The sequence below is a fragment of the Erythrolamprus reginae genome, chromosome 5 (genome assembly GCF_031021105.1).
Source record: "Erythrolamprus reginae isolate rEryReg1 chromosome 5, rEryReg1.hap1, whole genome shotgun sequence".
Taxonomy (NCBI): domain Eukaryota; kingdom Metazoa; phylum Chordata; class Lepidosauria; order Squamata; family Dipsadidae; genus Erythrolamprus; species Erythrolamprus reginae.
In genome coordinates this window covers 75,858,512-75,884,311 of record NC_091954.1, presented here as the reverse complement: position 1 = coordinate 75,884,311, position 25,800 = coordinate 75,858,512, and the positions used below count along the sequence as shown (strand labels likewise).

The window sequence follows — 25,800 nt, the reverse complement described above, 5'->3', positions numbered from 1 at the left end:
TCTTCTGATGAAAGGACAGCAGAAATAAGAAAGCTACAGTATTCATCTTCCAGCCCCTAGATCCGTGATGGTGAACCTATGGTACACGTGCTACAGGTGGCATGCACAGCCCTCTCTGCGGGCACGCCGTCAGCCCTGCCCAGCTCTACCGTGCATATGCGCACATCTCTTGCCAGCCAGATAGTCTTCAGGTCTCTGCCACACATGAATGGGGGGGTGGGTGGGGTATATGAGCGGGACATACGTGCATACAGAGGTGGGCTGCTGCCAGAACGCCTAATTGCACGCAGCTCCGCAGCTCTGGAACACGAATGTGGGATCGAACGCAATTATGCTTCCTATACCTGTGCAGGTAGCAAAACCACACACAGGAATGCACTTGCAGGTGCATTTCGGCAATGTTCTTTGCTTCCCTTCAAGAAACGTGCCTGTACGCACATCCCTGTGCATGATTTTGCTACCTGCACAGGTGCAGGAAGAATAATTGCGCTCGATCCGGCACTCTTATTCCAGAGCCGCAGAGCTGCATGCAATTAGGCATTCTGGCGACAGCCCACCACTGTGTGCATGCATGGGGGGCACTTTCATTGCATTTTGGGGGTTCGTGCGCATGCACGCCCCCCATATTGAACCTGGAAGGCCTCTCGCACCAATTTGGAGGCCAAAACAGTGTGTGTAGGGATGCATACACATGCATAGGGGGGAAGCATGCATGGGAGTGTGGCACATGCATAGGGGGCGCTCACATTGAATTCTGGGGTTTCGCACACACACGTTTGCATATGTGTGCTTTGGGCACTCAGCACCAAAAAGGTTAGCCATTGTATCCCTAGATCATACAATCTGTGGGCAGCCTATGGGAATTTACCAGTACTTTTCCTCTTGCGTTTCTATTATACTCAGCCTGTCATTTTCATAGAAGTAATTGGAAAACCTTGGAAACAATCCATTAGGACCAAGATGGATGTTTGACATTGCATTAACACTGCATGAGATGCTACGGATTAATGCAGTGCTGCTGCGGCTGCTTCTTTCTCATTATAGCTGACGCCCATCTATGTTGACAGTGGATTATCTTTACAAAAAGGTTTTCCCTGCATTATACATTGTTGTTTTTTTTAAGTAGGGGCAGTGACATTTCTAAGAAAAATCAGAAAGCTCAAAACACAGGCGCTTAAGGAAAGCTTCCTAGCGAAGAGGTCGCGTGTCCCTCTTTGAAGAAATTGCATGCTCCGTGTCTTCCCGGAGATGGCAAGCAATCATGCTAGTGGCAAGTAAGAAAATGAAGCCTTGAATGGGAGACTTACAAAGAAAAATAGCGGTATTCAAGACTAGAAAGTCAAAAATGCATCCAGAAGAAAATAATGACAAACCAGTCTGGTACTTTTGCCAAACCAACAACGCCTTCTGCAATCAAGGTCAATTCACAGGTAAATTTATTTATTGCCATGGAAGGAATGCAGTGAACTAAGATTCAGCCCAAATCAGAGACAAGTGTTTTTAGGGCTTTACAGTAATCCATAGAATTTGTGGTCACTGTTTACAGAAGGTGATAATTGCTAGGTGAAATTCTTTTCATTTGTCCTACTTCTGCATCGTAAGGAGCAACAGCAGAATCTTGTGAAAAGCAAGAAGCGGCCACATGGAAAAAGTGTGATTTCAATATTTTTTTAGGGCACCACTTTCTTAAAAAGGGTCCAGGGCAATATATCAAAATTATATCAAAATTAAACCTCTACTAGGTATCTGTCAGTGGACAAATTTATTATCAGTTTGGTCAAACAGGAGGGGTTTAGCATGGAAACCTCTTGATGTTTGCCCACTGTTTCTTTCTGAACACAGCGCTTCATAATCTCAGCAGTTCAGCCCAGGGGTGAAATGCTACCAGTTCAGACTGGTCCGGGAGAACCAGTAGTGGACATGTGGCTTGGGTTACAGAACTGATAGCAACCGCTGGCTGGCCACACCCCTAAACCGGTCCCTTGGTTGCCCTGTTTCGGCAAAGGCAGAGCTTCCCCCACAGGGTGATCCAAAGAGGAGAGGGGGACGCTGCAGAAAAGACCACATTCCACCCGCGTGCCTCCCATGCCTCCATGGGGCTTGGCCACCTGGCTGCTCTTTTTGACTGCCAGCACCACTCCGGGAACATGACTCATGGATGCTGGGGAAGGAGGCTCAGCGTCACTTTCCACCATCGAAGAAGTGGGGCAAGAGGGGCAGAAGCCACCACCGGCCGGCAGGTGGCAGCAGCTCCCTTTGCAGGGAAAGGGCCAGGCTCGCTGCGCCACTGAAAAGATTTCCCATCGGCCTGGGCAGTGGTGGTTATCTAGGTGGGCCAGTATGTGGGTAACTCTTCATCTTGCTAAAGACCAGATTGCCACGCTTATAGTTGTGCAGGTAGCTGGAGTGGAACATGGTGTGGGCAGAGAGGCCGATGCAGCCTCTGCTGATGCTGCCCTGGCTGAACGATTAACACACCTGCCCAGGAACAGAGGTACCGCCCCACTGGCCCCTGGTGGCTTCTGCGCCTCTCGGTCCACTTTTTTGCCAGCAGGAAGCAGCACTGCAGCTGAGCCTTTTTCCCCTGGAGCGCTGGACTCTGCGGGCCAAGTTCCCAGAATGGAACCAGCGGTCAATGAGAGAAGACAGGTGGGCGGATGGGAAGCCAGTGGGCTACTTTACAACCCCAAGCCTCGCGGAGCCAGCATGAGAGGCAGGGGTGGAAGGCAGCTTTTCTGCAGCATCCCCCTCCCCTCTTTGGATTGCCATGCAAGGGGGGCTCTGCTTTGTTGAAACGGGGCAGGTGGTTTGTACATAGGATTAGCAGGGGGCAGGTATGGGATGGGAAGTGGGGCAAGAGAAGGCTCCAAGGTTTATTTGGGCAGTCAAGCCAGATGGCAGAAGGAAACTCAAAGCAATGGAGGCTACAGAAGAGGAGAATGTGCTTCAGAATGTGTAGCTCCTGGCTCTAACATGAGTGACGTCAAGTTGGCCATGCCAATGCGGTCACATGACCACCAAGCCACGCCCACAAAGCCACACCCAGAGAACTGGTAGGTAACATTTTTGGATTTCACCACTGGTTCAGCACTTCCTGCTACTTACTGTCCGATCTTCCAAATACATGGTTTTAGATAGGAAGTCAATTCCAATTGTAGCCTGCACGAAAGAAGGAAAATGGAAGAAATGTCAGCAGCTATTTTGATTCAAAATTAATTTTACATTATACTGTTTCAACAGGAAAAGTGCATTCAAGTATTGCAGCAGATATATTTATTTGTTTGTTAAATTTATTTGCCGCCTATCTCGCCATGGGGCTACTCTGGGCGGCTTACAATAGTAAAAAGAAACAAAGAGAGTGTAAGGGGAACAGAAATAAGTTAATAAACAAAGCAAAAGAACACAATGAGAATACATCAATACAACAACCCCCAAAAGATGGATGTCGATTGAGCAGAGAAAAACTGTGGGGAGAGGGTTAGTAAGATAGACAGTAAGATTGTTCCCCCATGTCACCCCCTCCATTGAATGTCAAGTTCCTGTAGACTTTATAGACAAAATTCCAGAAAAAAATCAATCTGAAAAGAAAAATGGAAGGTTATTATCTCTCTGCGGAGAGGGGCGGCATTCAAATCAAATCAAATCAATAAAATAAAATCAATCAATAAAAAAATAAAATAAAATAAAATAATAAAAAATAAAATAAAATAAAATTAAATAATAAAATTAAATTAAATTAAATTAAATTAAATAATAAACCTCCTTGAACGCAGAAAGTAGATGCATACTTCTTAGGATATAATTCACATAATGAAGTTCTGTCCTACATAGACTGTCCACAATCACTGTCCCCAATCTACTGTGTTTCCCCGAAAGTAAGACAGTGTCTTACTTTCTTTTTACCCCCAAACGCCCCACTACGTCTTACTTTCGGGGTATGTCTTACATTGGAAAAAAATTGAAAGGGTCGCGTTCCCGAAGGCATCTCCCCAGAGTCCAGAAGGGCAGCCGCGGGACAGGAGCCTCGTGAGCCCTTTTCCAAGTTCAACCTCAGGGCTCCAAGCGGCGTGCACGCGTGGAGCCACAGATGCGTGTCGGGGAAGCGTGTGTCTGGAGGGGAGGAGCCGCTCTGCGCAGTTGGGCAGCCCCACCTGCCTGCTGGAAAGGAGGCGGGCGAAGGAGGGCGCAGCTCCGGCCGCTCGCCTCGGAGCCGGTCGGCCTCGGTGGCCGCTTGCAGCCGAGCCTCGGCAGGACTCGGTTGCTGGGACGAGCGCCTTCGCTGCAAGCCGCCGCCCGCTCGGCTCGCTTCGGACCAGCGCCGTCCTTCGCTTTGCCAAGCCGGGGAAGAGGCGGTGCCGGCGAGGCGAAGCGAAGGCGAGGGGCGCGCGGGGAGCTTGGAAGCAACGTCATCGAGCTCCCCCCCCGGCAATACCCACGTGTTTCCCCGAAAGTAAGACATATGTCTTACTTTCGGGGTACGGCTTATATTAGCCGACCCCCCTGAAACCCCCGATATGTCTTACAATCGGGGGTGTCTTACTATCGGGGAAACAGGTAGCATCATTTACATTGCTTCATCACTAAACCTTCTGTGCTCCTTGGAAGTCTTTTTGATTTTTAAACCTGGCCCTGGCTGCAAAATAATTGCATCTACTTGATGTAATACACACAGATATTAGCTATTTCTTTTACTTGATTTCAGATTGTTTTCCCCAGTCAAATATGCACATTGTAGTGGAGTGCATGGCAAAGGAGCTCCACAACCTCATGGCCACAAAGCTGACCAGGGTAGTCAAAAGGGGCTGTGTAGCAGAGCTCAGGTGGAGAAGTTTGGGTTTCAAGTCACATCTGCTTCTGAGTTTAGCTGATTAATCAAACAGTGTGTGCTGCAGTCTGCAAAGGCATTCTCTCCAGAGGCAGCTGGCCAATATTTACCAAGCCAACGCAGCATTGGCTCCATATGGTTATCACTCCACAATGAGTTGCGTTTATTTGTTTCTGGTGTGTGTTTTTTTCAGAAATGCAAAAATAGAATTTGAAAATAAGATGACAAAAATTCTACTGTTGAACTCAGATGGCTGTTCTAAGCCAGTGTTTTTCAACCAGTGTGCCGCGAGACATGGTCAGGTGTGCCGCGAAGCTCAGAAAGAAAGAAAGCAAGAGAGAGAGAAAGCAAGAGAGAAAGAAAGCAAGAGAGAGAGAAAGCAAGAGAGAAAGAAAGCAAGAGAGAGAGAAAGCAAGAGAGAAAGAAAGCAAGAGAGAGAGAAAGAAAGAAAGCAAGAGAGAGAAAGAGCGAGAGAGAGAAAGAGAACAAGAGAGAGAGAGAGAGAAAACAAGAGAAAGAAAGAGAGAGAGAAAGACATAGAGGGAGGTAGGGAGGGAGAGAGAAAGAGCAAAAAAGAGAGGAAGGAAGGAAGAGAAAGAAAGAGGGATAGAGAGAGAGAGAAAGAAAGAGGAAGGAAGGGAGAGAAAGAGGGAGGGAAAAAGAAATAGAGTGAAGGGGAGGAAGAGAGAGAGAGAGAATTTTTTGTCCAAACTTTTTTTAGCCCCCCCCCCCCCCCCACTCAATGTGCCCCAGGGTTTCGTAAATGTAAAAAATGTGCCGCGGCTCAAAAAAGGTTGAAAATCAGTGTTCTAAGCTACCGAGTGATACAGCTCAGACATCAAGGAGAGTCTTTCCAGTTACAAGTGTGGCACAACAGAGAAAGAAATAGATGGGATTTAATTTGCACATTTTCACGCCCCTGGCAGATGGATTTATTCTGTCCTGCCTATTATTTCTGTGAAAAGCAACAAGTAGGGAAGGGAAAACAAAGAAATTCAATTCAATTCAATTTATTAGATTTGTATGCTGCCCCTTTCCATAGAGTCGGAGCGGCTCACAGCAATGACGAAGAACAATATACAATAACAAATCTAATATTTAAAAATATCTAAAAGCCCCTTATTTAAAAACAATACATACACACAAACATACCATACATAAATTATATAGGCCTGAGGGACGTGACTCAATTTCCCCATGCCTGACGGCAGAGGTGGGTTTTAAGGAGTTTACGAAAGGCAAGGAGGGTGGGGGCAATCCTAATCTCCGGGGGGAGCTGGTTCCAGAGGGTCAGGGCCACCACAGAGAAGGCTTTTCCCCTGGGTCCCGCCAGACGACATTGTTTAGTGAAGAAATATTCCCATGGCCAAAGGAGCTCCATTTAATACTTATTTAGAACTTCTGGTTGTTGCTGAAATTCTAACATCTCACTAAAATAATTGCATTTCAGAGGGATTAGTGTTTGCCTTCATTAGACTTCCATAGCAACAGAGAGCATGAATTCTGAGTAGCTACATATCCTCCCACCTAAATATTAATGCCACCTTGTTTTTAAATTGCTCTCTATTGTATCCATACCACAAAAGTACAAATATTTATCACTGATTCCTAATAAATGTAATAGTGAAGACCAAATAGCAGCACATATAGAAATAGCCTCTCACCAAAAAAACTGACAAGAGAGAAATGACTGGGGTTAGAGGTAGTTCAAGCATCACCCACTCATCTTCCTTACTTCAGATGGGCTTGGTCTTATCTGGTGTTTACTTACATATCTGCTCTAAGAAATGCAGAAAGCAATGACTGAATTTAGATTCAGTTTTTTAAAGTTTCTTAGAACTTTGACTTTACGGTTTAATAATATAGTTTAATTTCATATTTTGGGGGGATGTTCTGTACTCAGATGATGGAGAAAATATCCTTTTACTTTACGGCTCTTTTATTGATTTGCTTTGTAGCTGCAGCTGTCAGAAGGGGATAGAGAGGGATGAAAGAAAGAAAAGCAGTAGGGTCTGGAAGCTAATTAAGCTCCAGATCCTGATATGCACAGTTCCTATCAGGGGGGGAGAAAAAAACAAATAATCTTTTGAGTTTTAAGGCTTTTGAATCTCAGGAGTAAGAAGAAGGCATTTGACAAGAAAGTCAGACAGAACAACAAAAAGGGTTGGGAGGGCTACTGGGAGATGAATAGGAGTGGCACCAAATCATTTCTCTGCAAAGGTCATATTGGAGGTGAGATCATAGAAAAATGACGAGAGGAAAGAAAGCCAGAAAATCTTTGCCAGATACCACTTTTAATGCAGCAGAATTTAAATAAGTATATAAGGGAACTGCAATATCAAGCCAACACCCACTGAACATTAATTTTAAGTAAATACAAAAAAAGTATATCATAATAAATTCAAGACTTCTTCTCCTTTAAAACTCTGCTGTTCTGTTCTGGTCTATTTGACCCGAAATGAAGTTTGAGACCCTGTAAAAAAATTTCCCTCCATATCTGAAATTTGAAATTACATGATTTTGCCTTATTTGAGGGATTCTTTCTATGATGATGATGGTTATTATTATTATTTTGGTTCCTTAGTTTTTGCTGGGCACAATGACTATACACTTGTTCTGTTACCGGGTCTATTTTTGACCTGGACTAAGAAAAAGGTTGATTTTAGCTATTGTTTTTTTATCTATTGCATTGGTATACTATAGTATACTGTGCTTGATCATAAACAAATGAAAAATGAAATTAAAAATTAATGTTTATTTATTTATTTTGCTCAGAAAAGCCCCCCCCCCCGGGCTGTTTGCAATTATGTTCGCTTTTTATATAGACGAGGCTGCAAGTTCCAAATTACATCCTTGTTTTTAGTACAATGGATTTCTTTCATAAAATTAGTTGTCTGGGTATCATGTACTTCCTCTCATTTTTCAACAAGGTGCATATTGTAAAGTCATTTTGGATTACTGTGCCATGAAGCAAGCTAATATGTGCCATTGTACATATCATATGATCACATATCACATCACATATGATCACATATCATATCAGATATGATCACATATCACATCATCCATGCAATCAATAAATCAATGTATCACTGCTGTGATATACTGATTGCTTGAATGAGCATTGAGTGCAGATTTGAACATGGTCCCATCACATACATACAGATACAGCCTGTGATTGTTATGCAAGTGGAATATGAAGAGGAACATGATAACCAAACAATTAGTCATATGCAAGAAATATATTCTAAAAACAAGGATGTAATTTGGAACTTGCAGCCTAATCTATATATAAAGTGAACATAATTGCACACAGCAGGGTGGGAGGCTTTTCTGAGCAAAATAAATAAATAAACATTAATTTTTTTCATTTCACTTTTCATTTGTTTATGATCAGGCATGTTCACATTAGTATACCAATGCAATAGACCCGGGAACAGAACAAGTGTATAGTAAATGCGAACAAACAGCAGGGTTTTAAGATAATGATATATCTTCATGCCACAAAGTTCACCCTGCTGTTGAGGTACCTCCTTGTTGGTTCTAATTTTATACAAAAAAAATACACAACCTCTACAGAATAAATTAAAAAGAATGTTATACCCAAAGAACATGCATTTTTGTATCTGTAAGTCCTTCCATTGAAACAATACAATACTATCAAAAATCCAGTGTTAAAATTCCTGTCCTGATTTCTGAATAACAATTCTAGCTGTTATCAGCATAAACCTTATATCCATATATCTATCTATCTATCTATCTATCTATCTATCTATCTATCTATCTATCTATCTATCTATCATTTTTTGTTAAAAGCATGGTTATACAATACCAGTGTGGCATTAATTTCAAAGGATTTTCTCTAACTCTACTAGAAATAGATACTGTATCTCTCTCTGTGTGTCTGTGTGTGTATTCATATGTGTGTGTGTAGGGATTGGTCATGTATAATTCCATTTATCTTCAATATTTATATCGTTTCATTCTTGTAATAGTTTTGCAGCATAGGTATACATTCCAGCAATCCTTAATAATATACTTATTTTGGGGGAGGGTGGGGTTACTGTCCTTTTAGGACTTCCCTCTCATTTACTTCAAGACAAGTTCTATTAAGTTACACACCTGGACCTCCACTAATGCATACATTGTTTCATACAGTCTCCTAATTCCTGCTATTCATCTTATTACAGGTAATCTCTTTGGAATTGGAAAAAATGCCAATTTTTTGCCAAGCTGGGAAAACCTATGATACCCAAAAATTAAGAGCATGAACTATAAACCAAAACACTCCTAGCAAATCTTATTGAAGTACTTGATGAATGCATGGATTCATCATATATTGTATACCCAATGCTCATAGTCAAAGCAAGAGAGAAAAATCTTTCTGCATTCCAGGAATATTGTCTTGCTTGTTGTTCCTGGAACATGCATGCTGCATTAAATGGAGCAGTATGGCAATTCTTGTGTGAAATCCCTGCCACATGAGATCAGTGTCAAAGTCAGTCTGAAGCCAGAGCTGTTTGAAAGCATCAGGCATTTTTTTTTTTCTTTAAAGCAGCCTTTTTCAATTGAGTTCTAATACAAAATGTGCTGTTGGGTTGCAATGGCTGTTATTGGCCAGGAGACTCATTCAAATTGTAGATGACTTCCTTGTCTTTCCTTTCTTGTTAATTCATTTATTCATTTTTCAGGGCAAGCCTTCCCAAGATTTTACAAGAACTGGTTAATTTAAAATATGTTTAACACAAACCATATTATACATGAAACAAAGAATGCAGATTTAATCTCCAGACATGAATATTTTCAAATTAAAAACAAGGAAAATCTAGATATTGCATTTCCTTTGTAGAACAAGGAGAAATAGTATTCTGGAAATATTATTTAAATTAAATCTCCAAGGACATATATTATGCAAAAATTGGTCACTTTCTACTCAATAGCAAGAGAACCAATACAGCAGAAACTAGTTAGGGACCTGTAGTCACTTTAGGGGCATCTTGGCTAATATGAGAAACAGCAATGTTGATGGACAACAAATTCTGAGAGTTAGCAACATCTGCAAAACATTTTGTAAAGGGGGGTAATGAGCTAAACAATATTTCCATCAATCCTTGATTTTCATATATGCTATCCCTGATATATATTTCATCTCCCAGTTTCAGTTTAGATGCTTCATCCATCTGATTCATTTGCAAGATGTAGAAATTAAATGCAATTAGATGTGATTTTTTTCTGAATACAGATGAAGCTGCTTTAATTTCTGAATATCATATCTGATGTCATTTTGTCTGCCGTACCATGAAAATAGCTAAAATTATGTATCAGAAATCAAAAAGTTGTCCTACCTTACAGTCTAAATCAGGAAGACAATGCTGAGTTATGCTATTACACTAATTTCTTAGCCATTAAGAGAAACACTTTTTATGACAAGAATAAACATATTTTTCCCCTAGAACACTTCCTCCTCTGCGATGAAAAGCCACGAAAGGAAAAAGAACAAGGACAAAGGCACATACCAAAAGAACCCATTCAGAAGAATAGTTGTGTCTCTATACATTCATAAGAAGATCTGACACAATGAAGCATAGAGTACATCATGATGTATTGTACTTGGTGAATATATGAAAATTACAACATGCCCCTTATATGCAGTATTTTAATTTTGTAGCAAGGAACAGTCACTCTGAAGTTACAACCCTTGAACACATTACCTCCGTTTTGCATGTTATAAAATATTTCAAGTTCATTTATCAAATCTGATTATTATTAGATTACTAAAATCTATGTCATTTTAGTTTACAATGTAACCTGATCTATATTTCCATTAAACAAGTTCTATTAATATGATACATTTTTACAAATTATTTTCATGGGGATATGCACTTTGTACAGGGTTTTTTTCATGAATACAAACTTTGCATTTGTTAGAAGAAGTACATTGAGACATTTGGAGGTCTGTGAATCTTAAATAACTGAACTGACTGAAAAATAAAAATTAGATAGCACTGCATTTAAATACAAACTAAATTAACTTTGCTCCCATCTCTAGCCCTTGTATGTGCTTTATTGGCATCAAATACAGGTAGCCATAAAATAATGTGAAAAATATTGTGAGAAAAGATGCCACTCTGTAAAGCCCCATGAAGCTATTGTGGAAATTGAAGCAGGGCTTAACAGGAAAATCAATCTTCTAGGTTCACTCAAGCAATGCTGCTGCTCCTGCCATGCATTTTAAATTGCCTGTCAAAAGGTGAAAGGGGAGTTTGTTTACCACATTAAATTGCCATCATGATTGAGTCAGGTGGCTCTTTAAACCTAGGATGGCAGAAGAAATGATAGCTGAAGGCCAACAGCCTTTTAGGCTGGTTGAAACCTGTTTCAAATGGTAAACTATGAACACATGGTCATAGAAAGTGTCTTCCTACCTAGAAGCTACGAGCTTTGTAGCTTAGGGAAAAATGACCAGCACAGCAGCTGGTTAACATATAAGGCACAATTAGGACTGCTTTTCTCACCCCTTCTGATTTCTTACTCTTGATCCAGATTAGAAGAACTTTTGCTTATGTTTTGATTTTCAATGCTTTTAATCCAGAGAAGCTACTTACCATTCAGAAGAAGCTTTATCTATAGCAGGAAGTAACACTGTTTTATAGCATATTAACTGCTAAGAAACCATTATTTGCTACAACCTCTTAACATTCTCTAGGGGAAAGGAAGTAATTAAAAGACAGGAGTGTACTGAACATGACTAACACCAATAGCTGGCATTCTGGGCAAGCCATGTCTGCTACTCTGAACAACACTAAACAATTCATTAGTTATCTTTTAAGTTCCATAATGTCCCTGACCTTCAAATCTGCTCTAATTTGCTTGGATCCTTCCAACAGACTGGGGGTTGGGTATAAGAGGATACTATAATCCAATGAGAACCAAAGTGGCTCGTGGGTGGCCTTCAAACACAACTGAATTTAATATATTAAAAAAACCTTCTTTATGAGCCTCTATAGCAAGAAAATTAATGGAACTCAGTAAGGCTCAGCATCATAAGTATGTGTATATGCTGATAATGTTCAGCTATATTTATTTTCTCAATGTACTTCTCCTATTTTCTCAGGACTGCCGTTAGCAGATTTGCTAATTTATTCAGGCATAAAAGAATGAATGTAGAAAAATAAATGAAACTGAATCCAAGTTAGATGAAGCTATAACTAGGAGCAGAGTTTGGACATTTTGGGAAATACAAAATTTTGATAGAGTTGTAATTCTCCATTAAGTTATATAATTGTACACTAGGAGTTGTCCAGGGTCCATCATTGATGCTGGATGGCCATATATTATTAGTGGCAAGAATGGTCTTTTAGAGGTTCTGACTCATAAAGTAGGAACATCTATCCTTGAAGAAGGCAGATTAGCTTTGGTAACTCATATATTTGTTAATTGAAAGGTTGGCCTACTGCAATGAGCTTTTTATTTGAAGATGATTAGGAAATTTCAGGTTTCAGGTGGCGAATAATAATTTTTTAAAAGACAAAAACTCTGGATAATGGATGTGGCAATAGCTGGAGACAGCAGAAGAGAAGAGAAAAAAACTGGAGAAGATAACAAAATACAAAGATCTGCAAATAGAAATAGAACTACTATAGCAAAAGATAGTAACGGTAGCTCCAAAAGTAATACATGCCATGGGAACAATTCCAAAACAACTGACGTATCGCTTGAATACCATCAACATTGACAAAATCACCATTGATCATGTTCATCTATCATGTTTGAAGAGGACCTTGACATCTAATGGGTTGTGGGCTGTATGTGATGTGCCTGCAGGTGGCTGGTAAGGCCTATATGGGCACAAAATGTTCTGCCACATGTTGGGCAGACATGTGTGAGCACCATTGTTGCAGCATTTGCAGCTCTGGCTTTGCGGAGTGCTCACTTCTCTTCTGCTATGAGTGTTCTTCTGACTTCCGATGTCTGACAGTCTTGGTGGATCAGCATGCACCATGTTGGTTGATCTTGTACCAGGATTTTCCAGGAGGTGGTGTCAATATTGAGGGATTTGAAGGAGGCTTTCAATGTGTCTTTGTATCACTTCCTTTGTCCCCCATTCAATTACTTTCCTCTAGATGACTCACCATAGAGGAGCTGTTTAGGGATGCGATGGTCTGGCATGCTAGCAACTTGGCCTGCCCAGGGTGTCTGGGCTTTCATCAGCGGGGTGGGGATTGATGGCAGGCCTGCTCTGAAGAGGACTTCAGTGTCTGAAACCTTGTCCTACCACTGGATCCTCAGAATTCTATGGAGGCAGGTCATGTGGAAGTGGTTCAATTGCCTAGTGTGTCTCCTGTATCCAATCCAAGTCTCACTGGCATACAACAGGGTAGTTAGAATTACTAATCTGTAGACTTTGAATTTTGTAGCAAGGTTTCTTCCACATCGGTCGCAAATGTTGGTTGTTAATCTGTCAAATGCAGAGCTAGCCTTGGCGATTCTGCAGTTGACCTCAATGTCAATTGTCACTACATGGGAGAGAGTGCTGCCAAGGTATGTAAATTGGTCCACTGCTTGTAGCTTTTATCCCTTTACTGTGATGATGGGCTCCTGGTATTTGGCTTTTGGAGCTGGCTGATATATTACTTTGGTCTTCTTTATGGTTTTCTGTATAAGAAGACCAAAGTTGTCGCATGCTGCTGTAAAATTATCCATGCTAGCTGATCCAGCATTCAAGGCACAGTCATCAGCAGAGGAGGTCATGTAGCACAGTCTCTTTTATCTTGGTGAGAGCCTGGATTCTTCGCAGGTTGAACAGTTTCCCATCGGTCCTGTATCTCAGGCTAATACAAGGAACTGTTCTGGAAGATATCTGACAGCATGGCTGAAACTATTATGCTGAACAAGGTCAGTGCCAACATGCACACTTGCTTGACACCGTTTGTGACGGACAAGGCTTCTGAAGCTTGTCCATTGTTGAGCACATCGGCCATCATACCATCGTGAATTTGATGTACCATCATGATGAATTTATCAGGGCACCCAAATTTTGACAGGATGCGGGATTCATTATTGCTGCATCCACATCAGAAGAATGTATAATCACCTCCTGTTTCTGTAAGCTGACCTTGGTTGGCAAGACGAGTTTCACACAGGGTCACAATATCAATGTTAAATCTTGCGAGCTCTCTGGAAACCAGGGCTGTTCTTCTTTCTGGTCGATTTGCTAAGGAGTTGTCTTGAAGTGTACATACGATCCATGTGTCAATGGTGAGTGGTGTCACCTTACGTTTTCTTTGAGATTTTGTTACTCGGCCGCATGAAATGGGATCTCCTCCAACCGTGGCAAGCTGGACAGGGTTCCATAAAGCAACAATGTTTGGGGCACCTTTTCTAGACCCTTACCTCTTACTATGGAGGTGAGCAGTGTGGTCCTAGAGAGGGCTGGATTGGATTAAAGTGAGGGAGAGGTGCACATAGTCAGCCTCACTCTTTCTTCTCAGATTCCATCTTGTTCCAATAGCAGGACAAGAGTCAAGACAGTTGGAGATGGGCTGGTTGCAGGGGTTGACCAGGGCATCTTTCATGTCTTGCTGTGCTCTTAGCATATTACTTAGCTTGCAAATATTGCTTTCATGATTCTTGTCCTATTCTAGTAGGTTTCATCTGCTCAATCTGCTGGAATCTGTCTTCACATACTCGGGATAAGCAAGTCTTCATCTCACCGAAGGTCAATGACCCAATGACCCCTCTCAACCTGGTGTGGCCAGTGTGTCAAAGCTGTTGCCTGGAGCGTGGCTGCAACACCTGCTACAGCTACTAGAAGTCACAGGTGAGAGCTAAGTGACAGGTGAGGACCAGAGGTGAATGAGCTGTTTATTGGGGCGGCATATAAATCCAATAAAACTAAACTAAACTAAAAACTGCCCTAAAATGAGCTGCCATAAAAGGACATGACATACCCTACACTAGAGGTGCTACCACTCCCTAAACACCCCATACACCCCAAAAATCACCATTAGTCAATTGCAAAAGGCAATTAATATTACTTGGAACAGCTTATATCCTGTGAGAATGTCTTTAACATGACCCAACATCCACCTATGTCTATTGGGAAGGGTTTGCTAGGTGGACAAAATGCTAAATCCAGTCTCAACATCTGGCTGACTGTGCAGCAAACAATTTAATAAGTATGTAGCACTGCTATTAAATAAAATTAGAAAAGTAAACATTCTTCTATTATCAATGCAAGCTTTCTCAGTCACAGCGTGTTAACCCAGAAACATTTCTCTTTATTAGCTTGTATCACGTGATTGAATATAAAATAGCTAACCTGATATGTGTTGTCAAAACTGTCATACATGAATCTTGTGATCAGGGATGTCTTCCCAACTGTAAAGAAAAACAACAGTTAGATATTGAATAGTAGCCATGAATGTGGAGAAATCAGTCACAATCCTGTATATCCCATAAGCAGGTATTTTAGAAGCATAATTCTTATTCAAATCAGATGTGAAAAGGGGGATGCTTAAATTTATTTCCTATTTTTGACAATTATTCACAAAAGATCTCAGGGTCAAAGACAAAAATATATTAAATATTGTTAAAAACATTCAACAAGGTTTCTTAAACCTGTATCTGTAAAAGGATGACAGGAGCAGGCTATGTACAGACATTCCTAAGAACTGTGTATTTGAGTTACAGCAAAATGGTTGCCAAAGGAGTAGATGAAGGCCATCCACCTTTCCTTTTGAAGCAGCCACCTTATTCCATCAACTGGCAAGTTGTGCTGCTTGATTACCAGATAAATTTTCTGAATAATAGATATGTCAGGCTGAGGCCATTTTATTTGGGATCTTTGGCTTGCCACACCTTATACTATTCTACTATGCATTTTCTAATGTGGGGAAATGGGAGGGGGGGATGGTATGAGGGTTGGTAGTAGGTAGCCATAACAAATTAGGAAACAGGAAACATTTGAAACCCCACTCCTTAAGCAATTGTCCATTCTCTTTAAATCCCCAGATTTCAAATACTGTATCTAAGTACTGTATATCCTCAATTATTTTATAATATGTAAAGCATACTAAAATATGCAGGAATTTTAAATTCCTAAGCTACCCCAAAGTTCAATAAGTTAAAACTTTAGTAAAACTATTTTATGTTGGGAAAAAATAAGACTAGAATGATAAGGAATATAAGATAATAAAATAACAAGATGAAATTTTGTTTTATCATATAACTTGATTGACTAAAAATGAATTAGTTTTCTCCTTTGTTATCTCCCCAAGAAACTCAAAGTGACATTTTAATTCTCTAGATTCTGATATCATAGGTATATTTTTCATAACATCTTATTTTATGGACAGATTCTAATTATTACAGGCATTTTCCAACAAGGCAAACCATAACAATATCTATCTGTAGTTTATTATTTTGTTAATGTAATTATTAGAAATTTATTGCATTCAGTCACTTTCTAGAGAATTAAAAACCTATCCAAGTACAAGAAATGTTGAATCAAAGGCAGTTTAATGAACTTTCAACTTAAGTAAGGGAGAAATCACAAGATTAGAGCTGGTGTATGTAATTCTGAGAAAAGATGGAACACAAGATTTAAACTAAAAACATATAGATGCCAAATATATGATTGATTTGAAGCACTGCAAGCTACCATGATATAACATTATGCCATATGTCAAGCTTATACTATACACTCCACTTTTGTCTTCTCTAGATGTATTTCCTAAAGAAAATCTGGTTCTTGGTGTCCAGTACATTGCAGGCATATTATCAAACCATTGCTTACCCTATAGGACTGCAAAGCTAGATATTCATCTTATTGGGCAATATTGATTCCTTTATCTAAATTCCTGACTCTGGGCTCTAGAATTAGACAAAACTAAAAATCAGGTATAATTGGATTCAAACAGCATGGATTTAAATTTCTAGCTTGTATACCTTTAAGAAAATTATTTAATGTTTTCAGTTTGGTTACTGATACAAGAAATAATAAGCATGCAGACTCTACAGAGCGATGAGGTATGAAACTCTAGAAACAAAAAGCTACCCAACCAGAGACCCTGTAAGCAAACTATATAAGCAATTCAGTTTTTTTTAAAAAACAGGTTTTTCATTTTGGAAGTGTTACAGTCTGAGACTGAAGCACATAGTCTTCAGTCAGGTCCTCCATTCTGGAGGGAAAATACTGACTGCTGATTGGCTAGATGAACTCCCCTTCCCCCCAAAAAGAGATGGAAAATTTGGGTGGCCTTATACTCCAAATGTAGCTTTTGAGAGGGTTTTTTCCAGCCCTAATAAGGCACTAGCTGTACAGGTCTAGCGAGTGAAGTGATGTTCCGTGCTTTGCATGTTTTTCTCATTGCTCCTCTCTCCAATGATCAGCTGTGCTTTAGAAGCTGTTTTTAATCCCCAATCAAGGGATAAAAAGTGCACGCACACGTTCGAAACCAGCGAACTAATGTGCTGAAGCTGACCAGACTAAGGAGTCTAGTCAGATGAATACCTGGTAGGCAGAATTCCCCCTCCACCCTATTTTCCTCCCCCAATACTAAGGGGCGTGTTATACTCCAAAAAATATGGCATACTGTATACCGGTACATTTTATAAATAAATAAGCAAATCCATAGTCCCATCAGAGAACTGTTTTGTGGAGGTGTTAAGAAATGTGCCCTAATCTTCAATTCTTTAGTCATGATTTTGTGGGATATTGCTTATATTTTTTGTGGAGTCCTTGATGTTCTCTGAGCTGGGTTGATTACTTGCAGATGTTTCATTACCCATCTCAGTAATATAATCAATGCTATATTTACATTTTCTTTCCAGCCAACCAGTACAGGGGCTACTTAAGTAGTAGGTTAGTAGTAGGTTAGTGCTACTATGAAGGCTAGATTGGGGGGGGGGGGGAACAATTAAGTACCATTTTCATATCACAAGTTATTTTATTATCAAGGCAGATATTACTACTCTGTCAAAAACTGCTACTGCGTTATTTTCAATTATTCTCATTGCATTTTATTTGTTTGTTTGTTTGTCAAGCATGTACCAAGTAGTAGGCATTGATATAAGCATAAATATTAGCAAGGTAGCTTGTATACCTTTAAGAAAAGTATTTAATGTTATCAATGTAGTTACTGATACAAGGAATAAGAGACATGCAGACCCTCCTTGCCCCCACCCTCCTTGCCTTTCGTAAGCTCCTTAAAACCCACCTCTGTCGTCAGGCATGGGGGAATTGAGATATTCATCCCCCCCCAGGCCTATACAATTTATGCATGGTATATCTGTGTGTATGTTTGGTTTTTAATAAAGGTTTTTAGTTATTTTAAATATTAGATTTGTTATATGTTGTTTTATTATTGTTGTTAGCCGCCCCGAGTCTACGGAGAGGGGCGGCATACAAATCTAATAAATAAATAAAAATAAATAAGGTTGGTACAGGTAAATTAGGCAATAGGACAGTAAGATAGGGACAGTAGGCACAATGGTGTGCTTTTGCACGTCCTTTAATGTTACTTTCTTTGTAGTTTTATGTTTCCAGCATTTGCTTTAGTTTTAAGATAGGTGAGTGACTTGTTTCTCACTAGGCAACTAATTACCTTTCCATAGTCTGTAGTTTCTTCTGCTAACTCATGAGAAGACACGGTGGGGTCTGATCTATCCTTCTCGCGACATGCTCCCAAATGTAAAACGTATCTCAGAAAAATCTACCTTTCTACACACCACAATGAAAAACCCCAGCACTTGTGATTATGCTAATTAAATGCATAAAAAGGAAAACATTTTAACTCAACCTTGGTTTAACACCATCTCCCCCCTAGGAAACATTGGTTAATTAAGAAACTTTACAGAGACATTCATCAAGAGCCTTAATTAAGTATGCTAATTCCCTCTGTTGTGCCTGCTGTAAAGATAGGAGCTCTCTTTAGGTTTAATGAGCATCCTATGCGGAGGTTACACCAGCAGGAGCGCAACAGCAAGGATCTTTATTGGTGGGATTTTTTCCCCCACATTTCCATTCCACCAAAATCTCCTGCTGGGGAAAAAAAAAGAAAATACTGTATTTTGCTTCAACACGATATTCAGTGGATAAGGCTTAATGCCAGCTAATTTCCAGCATTCCAGAGCTATCATTAAAAATATGATTCATTTGTGGGAAAGAGGGGAAACACTGTTTATAGGAATGATACAATTATTGAGCACCTTTTTTTAAAAAAAGTATGGCAAGATATGGACATAGCAGAGTGATTTTCCTTTAATGGGAAAGGAGAAAACAAACAATATTGCCTCCAGCAGCTATCACTATCGATGCTAGACACAATTTCATTTTTAACAGTAACAGGGAAAAATAGGAGGAATGATCCCTTGTTGAGGGGTTCTACTGTACCATGACATTTTATAATACTGTACTATCATGAGCATCAACTGAGAATTCTATCTTAGGCCACTTATGCATTGTCAAGAAAGGGAAAAGGAATTAACAAAACAAAGTGTTGGTTATGACCTATAAAGCCCTTCATGGCATCGGACCAGAATATCTCCGGGACCGCCTTCTGCCGCACGAATCCCAGTGACCAGTTAGGTCCCACAGAGTTGGCCTTCTCGGAGTCCCGTGGACTAAACAATGCGGTCTGGCAGGACCCAGGGGAAGAGCCTTCTCTGTGGCGGCCCCGACCCTCTGGAACGAACTCCCCTCAGAGATCAGAGTTGCCCCCACCCTCCTTGCCTTTCGTAAGCTCCTTAAAACCCACCTCTGTCATCAGGCATGGGGGAACTGAGATATTCTCTTCCCCCTAGGCTTATAAAATTTATGCTTGGTATGTCTGTATATATTAGTTTCTTAAATTAGGGTTTTTTAATTTAACTTAAAGTTAAATATTAGATTTGTTTATATTGTCTTATTATTGTTGTTAGCCTCCCCGAGTCTACGGAGAGGGGCAACATTCAAATCAAATCAAATCAATCAATAAACAAATAAACAAATAAACAAACAAACAAAGTCCAAAAATACAGAGCATAACATAAAGAATATTTACATAAAATCTTATGTTTGTTAATTTATGGATGTAAATTTGACTTTTAAAAAGAAACTCACTATGTCAGAAAAACTACAACTAGGTAATCTGTGCACACATAGCTTCTGCTTCCATTTAAATGGCTTTAAAAAACAGACAATGTTCAAATTGATTGTGTAAAATAGGACACCCAGCTAGACATCTTTGAGGTAATGGAAGAAACGTATTGAATGAATTTTAGCAATTATTCTGAAATTATACTTTTCATATTGAATTTAAAGCTTTTATTTTTTCCAAAAGTCAAGGTGACTTATAACAAGAACAAAGAAAAAAATTCTGAATATAAATAATTGAAAACCTGCTTCTGGCTGGTAGATGTTGCAATGTTGCAAGAATTCACATACGTTTTTAGTAGCTAACTTTAATTCTATTGGTGAAACAAACTCCTAAATCTACATTTTCCACTATGGGACTTATGGGTAGGGCCATTAGTTGGAAAAAGGTTAACCCCTGCACACACACACCTCCATCAACCATGCTCTCACTTTGTATAACACAAAAATAGCAAAAGTTCCAGTTGTGGATCTTCTCTTTCCAAGAATCCTTTTGTACAACAGCATTCAGTTGTTAATTCAGAGACTATACTAAAATGTATGAAATGAGAAATACAAACTGGTTTGAGGCTTTTGTATAATGAAATAAGAACTCCCAGCTTCCCTGGGGTGGATCCTATACATTTATTTATTTATTAGATTTGTATGCCGCCCCTCTCTGTAGAGGGTTTCTACATTGGCAGCTTATTTGTTTCATCACAAAGGGCTAGAATTTGGAAGTTGCAAAATAGTACGAAAAGAACAGACACAAATCTCCTCTCTTCTTGATAAAATGTAAGCAATCACAAACAACACATAACAAAATAATTAAATGTATCAAAACATCAAAATCTAAATATCCTATTAAATATAAACAAGCACCTCCATTAATATATAGATATAAACAAGATGATAAAAAAGGTTAGTCCGATTTAATAGGTGTCTGAATTCATTGTATATGTCTTGCAAGAAAGTACGCTAATATTTTCTGGGATAATCCACAAAGTGATTGAAAACTGCTGGAACAATAATCAGACAGAAATAATTTGATTATTTGCCTGTGTTAGTTTTTTAAAATACTTTTAAAGATAAAATATAGTATTTGAGAATTTCTATTTCAAGAAAACTGATAGAGCTAAATAGTTTTATTCATTTGTTTACTGAAATGCTGCAAAGGGCACAAGATATATTCTATATACTAGAATGCTTACAGTATATAATTTTTGTATATAATTCTCTCATAAGCAATTGTTTACCTATGGTTAAAAGTTAACTTTTTAAAAAAATGGTTTTGTTTTTCCTTAGTGATATTTAAAAATATTAAATATTTTCAAAAACATTTTTTGGTAACTGAAATCTGCCCAAAATATTTGGGGCAAATTGGTAATAAAATGAATTGAGGATGAAAAAAAAATAGTTTTCAGGACAAAAACTAGCAATCAAAGACCAAATAAGGTATTGATATCTTTCATTTTAGGAACAGAAGGTAACTGCAAGTAAATCAAAGCAGAGAAGGAAGGATAAGGCCATGAGGCCTCCCGTCAAGGACATAGAAACTGCCTTAAAAATAAAAAGATTTATCAATTTGTATGAAGGGAAAATTATGCAAAATATGCCAATAAAGAAAGAAAATAGCAGTGAGTTTCCTGATATCAGAAATCTGCAAAGCAGGTTTTTCTTGCTCTTTGCTATGTGCATTTGTTGAAGAAGCTTATTGTCAGTCAGCCGTACAGAGAAGGGAAATGACAGCTAGTCCTTGACTTAGAACCACAATTGGGACCAGTATTTTTGTTGCTAGGCAAGGTGGCTGAAAAGAGAGTTGCATCTTTTAAGCAGCGACGTCATTCCAAAGAGGAAGCCTACAGAAAAGATGATAAAACACTGTAGAATCAGGCCAGAAATGTATTAACGAGGGAGATCAGAGCAGCAGAAAGAAGCTACTCTGGAAAAGCTAAAGAATCAATTCTCAACAAATGTCAGAGTTTATGGCAAACCTCCTTCCGAGGCTGAAGGAAATCAACAAATAGCAGATGTCCTGAACATGTTTTACTGCAAGTTTGAAAGAAAACTTCAGCCACCTATCTCCACAACCCCCATCTCAGATACACCAACAACAGCCAAGCCTCTTACAACTGACCCCATACCATTGAGTTCACAGCCCCTAGTGATCACATAAAAGGAAGTGCAACACCTATTTCACAGACAAAAGCCAAAAAAAGCTTCAGACCCAGACAAGATAACTCCCTCTTGCTTAAAAGTCTGTGCTGACCAATTGGCTCCCATTTTCATCTGAATCTTCAATAAATCGCTAGATATGTGCTATGTTCCTTCTTGCTCTCTGATAGTAGAGCTTCAAACACTCTACCAAAGTAGTCCACCATCAAGGAACTGAATGACTACACACCAGTTGCTCTAATATATGTAGTGGTTAAAACCTTTAAAAGGCTAGTGCTGTCCTACTTGAAAACCATCATGGATCCGCTATTAGCTGATGGGGAGGGCATATTTACCCTGCCCTGGCTCCAAGAAACCTTTGGAGCCTGGGAAGGGTAAGACATGAGCCTACTGGGCTCACTAGAAGTTGGGAAACAGGCTGTTTCTGGCCTCCAGAAGGCTTCCAGGTGACAGGGGGAGCTGTTTTCGCCTTCCCCAGGCATTAAATTATGGGTGTGGGCACTCGCGCATGCACAATAGTGTGCACACACACTCTTTTGGCACCCAAGGAAAAAAAGTTTGCCATCACTGTTCTAGTACATGAGTTATGAGATAAAGTTCCTCAGATGCAGAGAGTAGCATCTTCAAATGAGGGTAGAGGTCCTTATACTGGTCCAGGTAGAAGAAAATGAGAAGTTAGTTGATTACCCTTTTGTGGCTTACAATTCTGCTTTTTCCTACCTTTTGTAGTAGTAGACATGTAGAATGAAGTCATTTATAATTCAGACAATTTCAATTTGAATGCAAACTCTAGGTTAAAAAGTATAAAATAATATTCAGTTAAAAATAATGTTATAAAGTAAATAAAGTACAGTAATGCAAAAGGAAAACAAAAATAAATAACATCAATTCATATAGGGAAGACCTGAAGAGCCAGGGGATGTGAGGAATATCGCTACTTTGTCTGTCTTCTTGATCTTGGTCACCATGAAAGCCATTTTGGATAACCAGCCCCATTCACTCCAAATCCCAAACATGTCCTAAAGGTTGCTTGTCTCTGCCCTACACTGCAACTGCTTTCTCCAACTTGTTATTTCCTATCCTTGCTGCAAGGCAAAAGCATGTCCAGGAATTTTTTTAAAAAAAATAAAAGTTTCTCTTCTTCCAATATTATTTGGCCTAAGTAAATCATATTTATTTTATTTATTAAATTTCCATTCCGCTCTTCTCGAAGTGACTCAGGGCAGTGTACAACATTGTAGATGCACATAATATATATGAGAAAGCTAATTATTTTAAAAAGACATATACAGTACAAAATTAATAAAAATCTAAAAGAACCCATGCAGTCATCCACATTCATCAAATTCATCCAATCTCATGGCTCATGATCCGCATGTTCGCTTCAAAGGTTTTCAAAGCTTTATGAAAGACCAGGAGGGAGGGGGTAGTATGTATCTCCGGAGGGAGTTCATTCCAGAGGGCTAGGGCCACCACAGAGAAGGCTCTTCCCCTAGGCTCTGTCAGATGACATTGTCTGGCTGACAGGACCTGGAGAGGCCAAATCTGTGGGACCTAACTGGCCACTGGGATGCATGAGGCAGAAGATGGTCCCATAGGTCAGTGTTTCCCAACCTTGGCAACTTGAAGATATTTGGACTTCAACTCCCAGAATTCCCCAGCCAGCTGGCTGGGGAATTCTGGGAGTTGAAGTCCAAATATCAAGTTGTCAAGGTTGGGAGACACTGCCATAGGTAACCTGGTCCTAAGCATGTAGGGCTCTTTTGGTCATAACCAGCACTTGATTTCGCCTATGGATTTTATGTAGGAATACTGACATTACATACAGCAATGCATATTGCACACATTCAGCGCAGGATCCATGCAGAGAATCCAAGAAAGAGACAAATATTCAACTGCCAATCTCTCTAACACTTGCATCAGTCAATCCAGTTCTTCAAAGTCCAGTCAGTCAAAGGAAAAACTGAAACCTGCTTCATACATGCATTGCCTGGAAAACCGATGAACAGTTACTCAGCAAACCCTGAACAGGGAGGCTATTTGTATTCCAGGCACAGAACTCATGCAAGAACACCGGAATCTTGCAAAAACTCACAAGAGATTTTCTCTCCTAAGAGCCTTTTTTATTTTTTTGACCATTACAAGCTGGCAACTGGAAAAGGTTATAAACATTTGCTCTTCCGAGTTTTCATCTGTTGCCACTTTCACAGAAACACGAGCTTACCATTTTTCTTTGCCTACAAATCTAAAATAATAAAACGGCAGGAAAAAAGAGTAGATGCAAGATCCCAGGGTCCAACAATTCATCTAAAATTCCTTTCACAAGAAACCACGTAATGCTTCACATTCAGGGACTGTGGTTCAATTGACTTGGTTGTTAAGGATGGGGTTTATGAAAAGTGAAACAGATGCATAATGAAACCAGGAAACCTAATACAAATAAGCAACAGTTTCTTATCACACATCAGCTTACAGAGATCTGATTTTACACTATTAAAATCTAGCTTTATCTGGAAGTCCAGATGAGAATTTAGTATACTGCAACCAATCCAGATGTTTTATTCACAAGCAGGTGTGCACATGATTAATTTAAATAAGCCATTCTGGGGGCTTCATGGAATACACTAAATTATTACTAGCAACATGATCTAAGTTCAGTCAACATAAAGGACTAAAATGGGTTAGCTATTTTATTATTCAGTGGGCTGTGCAAGCAGGGACAGAGAGAATTGCCACTTCACTGCTCTTCTTGGGAAGATATCGAAGGCAGGGAAAGAAAAAAGGACAATTTTTATCCATTAGCCAGGCAGCCTAGCCAAATCAATACTAGATCAAAGGTGTCTAGCACAAAACAGTCTCAGCAATTCATCATGGAGGTCACAGGCCTCTTTGACAATATCTGTGGAACACAAGAAAAATCTGTCCGGGCTGAGCTACACTGACTAGAGGAGAAAAAGGTATTGTGACTTTGAACAAATAACTGTTTTATAGTCTGTCTAGAGACAACTGTCTGCTTGTGATAGGCTGCTGATCTTGAACAGAGCGCTACTCTTCTTCATCACATTTTTAAATAGTAAAAAAAAAATTGCACAGGCTCTAGCATTTTCTGCAGCAGAGTAGCCGGGGCTACTGGTCAGGTGCCTCTAAATAAAAGATAGCAGCACACATGCCATTTCTGCAACATCTGCAAATCACACAAGGCATTTTCTAATCTTACTGCAATTTTAGATGAAAAGATTGGAGACTGTCCAACTCCTTTTTTTTCAGAATCAAGAGCTGAAATATGCATATTCCAAGTTTCCAATTTCCTGTTGGCAGGAACTAATGCCAATCTCTGCCTTGGAGTGGTTTGGGGTTGCTGGTGGGTTGTTTTTGTTGCTGTTGTTGCTGTTGTTGTTTCTTGTCTTTTCCCACAAGCCATTCAACTGCTTCAATGCCCCATAGGCTTTTATGAGGATGTTGAACTTGTCACCTACATTTCTGCAAGTTTATATCACAAACAATCACAAACTTGAGATGAAGAAGCAAGGTGATGGGTGATGGGTACCATTGGAGGCTGATTTTGATTCCCTGTTCTTGGTCAGTTGCCGCTGATTAGTAGTATTCTGGGTTCCTGCTATAGTTCCTGTACAGTGAGAAAAGGCCTTGGGATTTCTTTGAATATTTCTGGCATTTTAGCTCAATG

General features: G+C 39.7%; 1 protein-coding gene across 1 annotated transcript in view; it reads right to left on the bottom strand.

The window, feature by feature from the left end:
* The window catches only part of RAB6B (RAB6B, member RAS oncogene family), a 53,648-nt gene that overhangs the window by 15,472 nt on the left and 12,376 nt on the right, over nt 1-25,800 (bottom strand). Inside the window, exons 2-3 of the mRNA XM_070753177.1 lie at nt 15,147-15,205; nt 3,106-3,159 (exon numbers count right to left, since the gene is read on the bottom strand). Coding sequence (XP_070609278.1) covers nt 3,106-3,159; nt 15,147-15,205 — 113 coding nt within the window. The remainder of the gene's footprint in view (nt 1-3,105; nt 3,160-15,146; nt 15,206-25,800) is intronic.